Below are 4,846 nucleotides of genomic sequence, written 5' to 3'. Positions count from 1 at the left end.
ATCAACGATCGTGATTTGAAGACGATTCGAAAGTTTGAACTCACGAATCAAAAACGGGTGTTCGAAACCGTTGTTTCGATTTCGTGAGCGATGATGATTTCGGCTACGGGGGACGCGTGGCGTCACCCCCACAAAAAGTGAAAACATTCACGATGCTTGAGGAAAAAGCAATACAACTACATTCAATGTGATACGACATTTAATAAGTCGGGATTATGCAAAGCCCTCTTTCAACGAGATAAGTCAAGTTCAAAACCAAGCCCTCGGAATTGCCCGAACGCTTGGTCCGGGGGGGCTCGTGATACGGAGAAAATATAATCGAACCGGGTTCATCCTTGGTTCGACCCTCAACCCCGGTCGGGACGAAAGGAATCGACTCACTTCGAGCGGGCTGGGTTCAAAAGGTAGCTTGCCGAGGAAGTAAACCAACTTAGTCAACGAGCGCGCTCAAATTCGAGATAATCGGAGTGGACTAATCGTCAAGGAGACGGTTAACAACATTTGCGGAAGATACCTATCGTTATTATATGGATAACTACCATATAACACTCATATCATAAAAGGAGTTATCTATTAGCCCAACCTCAAACGGATCTATCATTAACGGATCTATTCGTTAAGATCCGACGGCTATCCGAAGAAGGCTCAAATACATCCAACGAAGGAGATTTGAAGGTACTCACTATATAAGACATCACCTACCCACAAGGTAGAAGACACACACACAATCTAGTTGTATTCTCAATATTCGTATCTTTACTCTGGACTCAAGCGAGCCTTTTTATGATCGGTTCATCAACCGACTTAACCTTTGAAGGTGGACTCCCGACCCCAAATGTCCGGCCACATCCGACGTTCGTTTTTGCGGGTCATCCACAAGAGATCTAAGGGCTGAGCAGATTTTGGACGCATCAAGAAGCAAGTTCATTTTCTTAGTGGGGCTAATGGAGCCATTACTCCATCATCTACTTCCCCACACTTCGGAGTGGGCATGATGGGTGGTTATCTCTAACTGATCCTTTTGACTTGGTAGTCTTCAACGTTCCTCTTCGGACTTAGCATTAGGCATTTTCTCATTGCACGAGTCTATCCCGAGTGAATCTTGAGGGATCCTTTAGGGATCGGAGAGGCTCTCCAACTCCTCGAGGGGGTGTTTGTGGGTTTTTTGCAAGGGGTTCTTCAACTCCCCAAGGGGTGTGTGAAGGATTCTTCCTGAAGGGTTCTCCAACTCCCCAAGGGGTGTGTGTGGTTCTTCACGAGGAGCTCTCAGGTTGTCTATCCTCCACAACATGTCAAAATTTCGGTTACAACGGAACAACCTTATCATTAAGTACAGCAAGGCATTTGAGAATGCGGGAAAACATACAGCGACGTATATCCACTATTTAGGTTTTCATATATTCCCTTAAATATCCCCTTCCCCTCCCCCAAAGTTCCAGCAATTGGAACGTTTGGATGTGGAGGTTTCTTAGATATTTAATTTAGACCTGGAATCTTGATTATGATTCTTCAAATGGAGCTAGCTCACCACAATAGTACCGCCTACCTAGTAATTATTGATGGTCCAACGTATCTGATTGGATAGAGGGAAGAGTCCAAAACGATATCTTAATTTAGTGGGAAAGCAATGCAGTATCAGCCATGCATTCTTTCTTCTATAAATTGACGGCAGTATGCTAGCAAGATCTCTAAAAAAACCATGGCAAGCAAGCAAGCAAACATGGGTTCTATTGCCGCCCAGAAGCCTCACGCTGTGTGCATTCCATTCCCAGCACAAGGCCACGTTAATCCAATGATGGAAGTAGCAAAGCTTCTCCACTCGAGAGGTTTTCATATCACCTTTGTCAATACTGAGTTCAATCACAGACGTTTATTGCGATCCAAAGCTCCAGGTGCTCTCAATGGTTTCAATGATTTCCAGTTCGAAACCATACCAGATGGGTTGCCACCATCCGACCGTGATGCTACACAAGATGTTCCCACACTATGCGATTCGGTAGCAAAGAACTGCTTGGCTCCCTTCCGTGAGTTACTGAAAAAGCTCAATTCCTCCTCCACCACACCTAGAGTCTCTTGCGTTGTTTCTGATGGAACTATGAGTTTCTCCGTCCAAGCTGCCAAGGAACTAGGGATCCGTGTTGCTCAATTTTGGACTGCCTCAGCTTGTGGCTTCATGGGTTATCTCCAATATGTGGAGCTTATCAAAAGAGGCATATTTCCACTCCAAGGTACTGTTTCCCAAGTATTAGTGTTGTACGTTTTCTGTATTTCAACATATTGAATGTCTTTGCAATAATTGAAGATACCTGAGTCTCTGATTTTTCTTCTTGGATGGGCCCACCAGATGAGGACGACATCACCAATGGCTATCTTGACAAACCCATTGATTGGATACCTAGCATGAATATCAGGCTCAAGGATCTCCCAAGCTTTCTCAGAACAACTGATCCCAATGATATTATGTTCAATTTTCTAGGTAACGAAGCACAGAATTGTTTGAAAGCACCTGCCATTATATTGAACACATTCGATGATCTGGAACATGAGGTCCTGGGTGCAATTTCTTCCAGGAATCCTCACATATATACTATCGGCCCAGTAAAGTTGCTGGAACAACAAGACATCCCTAAGAGGTCCAGATTCCCTTCATCGAGCCTCTGGAAAGAAGACCTCAATTCCCTGGAGTGGTTGGATAAATGGGAACCTAACTCAGTTGTTTATGTGAGTTTTGGAAGCATAACTTTTATGAGTGAGCGACACTTGAGAGAGTTCGCATGGGGGTTGGCAAATAGCAAGTATCCCTTCTTGTGGATCACCAGGCCTGATGCTGTGATGGGTGAATCAGCAATCTTGCCGGAGCATTTCTTAGAAGAAACAAAAGATAGAGGATTGGTGACGAGCTGGTGCCCACAGGACAAAGTGCTCTGCCACCCCTCCACAGGTTTGTTTCTTACACACTGTGGATGGAACTCTACGATTGAAAGCATATGTGGGGGCGTGCCAGTTATATGCTGGCCCTTCTTCGCCGAGCAGCAAACTAATTGCAGATATGCTTGCACTACTTGGGGCATGGGTATGGAGATCGATTCTGACGTAAAGAGAGACCAGATCGAGACTCTTGTTAGGGAAACGATGGAAGGAAAAAGAGGGAAAGCGATGAGAAAGAAAGCCCTGTATTGGAAGGAGAGAGCAGAAGCTGCTACTAGACATGGAGGGTCTTCTTACAGTAACTTTGAACGAGTAATTAAGGATATCCTCCAACCAAGTGAGTGAAACAATCTAGCTAGTTGATGGCCTCTGCAGAGAAAATTCTCCTCAACTTAGGCCGCATGAGAAGCTCGGAATGTTCAAATAAAATAATTAAAAGAAACTCCCTACAATAATTCTCATCTATATAGGTACAATTATTGGAGCGTGTTGATTATTTGTTCGGGGTCACATACTCACAGGTTTGGCACTCCCGTGGTTTATTTAGTTGTACCCATTCCCCAACCCTAGGACACTGTTATCCTTTCAGCTTTAGCTTTATGTAGTTGATTTATTCTCCGGATTTTGCTTCAGTTTTGCACATGTCATGCTAAACAATAAGGGGCCATCGGATCAAAATCTCGACTGAAATTTTAGATCCGATGGTCCAAAATTCCACATAACGGTCTTGCTGAAGCAATTTCGCCCATTCTCAAACCCCTAATACGTACTATGTTATCCCACCAAATGAAAAGGAAAAAATATTATATTCGTAATATTGTCTTCTCAAAATTAAGAATAATATGCTGCAAGCAAACAAAGCTTTCTTGAAGCAGTTGATATAAAAGCTTATGCCTTCCTCATTTTTCTTTTTACACAGATTTCCCATTTAACCCAGTGCGGCCCTTCACTTGACCATTTTTCCACCAAAATTTGCTAATAAATTGCTCACTTTAAAACATAGACCATTGAGGAGCAGAAAAAAAAGACATTATACATAAAGGGAGAGTAAAAGTCACAACCTTGATTAATTAGCACTTCCTTACTAGCAGGTGAGAATAACATGGCTCTCCACACATTAAGCTTGGATGTGAGTCCCTCAAGAGAGACCAAGGTAAATACCATGATTCTAAACTTCGTGAATATCTAGGTGGACAAAATATCAATCATAAGAGCCTAGAGGGTTCTACTAAATGGCTGATGACTTGTCTGGATATTGAACACCCTTTGAGGTTGCTATATATTGTCCTTGTAGACTCTTTATATCATCAAATAAATTGCATTAGTGCAATTTTTATTTTTTTTATTTTTTTATTATTTTTTTAAGCATTAGTGCAAGTTTGAATATGCTATTATGGCTAAGAGTAGGGGCATATTTGATACAAAACCTTATAATATTGGACCCAAACTTAGAGATGGACAGAATACTAGCTTCCATGATAAGTGGTGATGTGTTTCGTCCATACCTAGGTGGATAGCTAACTGAGACGTGCACTTTTTCTTGCAGTATAGTATTGATATTTTGGATTATTCTCCGTCGATTTACCATAGACCATGTGGGCATAATTAAGGCAGAGCTTTCCAAGCCCAAGGGAGCGACGACCCACCAACTTTTTTGAAATTTCTTTATTTCCTCTTTTAAGTTTTGAAATTTTCATAGAGAGCTTCTCTGACACTATTTTCATGTGTAAAATACTACCATTTATCCTTTCAATTGAAAAAAAAAATAATATCAAAGTTAATAGGTAGAAAGATCATTGTATTTTGTGGTTTTTAACTTAATTCTTATTTTTACGAGAAACTAAAGTAAATCTTGAGTAAATACTCACTAGTTTTTTTTTTTTTCCCTTCATGTATATGAGTGTTTGGAAGAATTTTA

General features: G+C 41.6%; 1 protein-coding gene across 1 annotated transcript; it reads left to right on the top strand.

The window, feature by feature from the left end:
- The first annotated feature begins 1,669 nt into the window (after positions 1-1,669).
- Positions 1,670-3,782, top strand: LOC149023054 (7-deoxyloganetin glucosyltransferase-like). The gene is made up of 2 exons (XM_089150915.1): positions 1,670-2,228; positions 2,345-3,782. Exons 1-2 carry the CDS (start codon positions 1,700-1,702, stop codon positions 3,271-3,273), a joined length of 1,458 nt encoding a protein of 485 aa, XP_089007041.1. The 5' UTR covers positions 1,670-1,699; the 3' UTR covers positions 3,274-3,782.
- Positions 3,783-4,846: the final 1,064 nt, after the last annotated feature.

Source organism: Hakea prostrata, chromosome 3 (genome assembly GCF_041222555.1).
Source record: "Hakea prostrata isolate BN-2017 chromosome 3, UWA_Hpros_2, whole genome shotgun sequence".
NCBI lineage: Eukaryota > Viridiplantae > Streptophyta > Magnoliopsida > Proteales > Proteaceae > Hakea > Hakea prostrata.
This window is presented reverse-complemented; position numbering and strand designations above follow the sequence as displayed.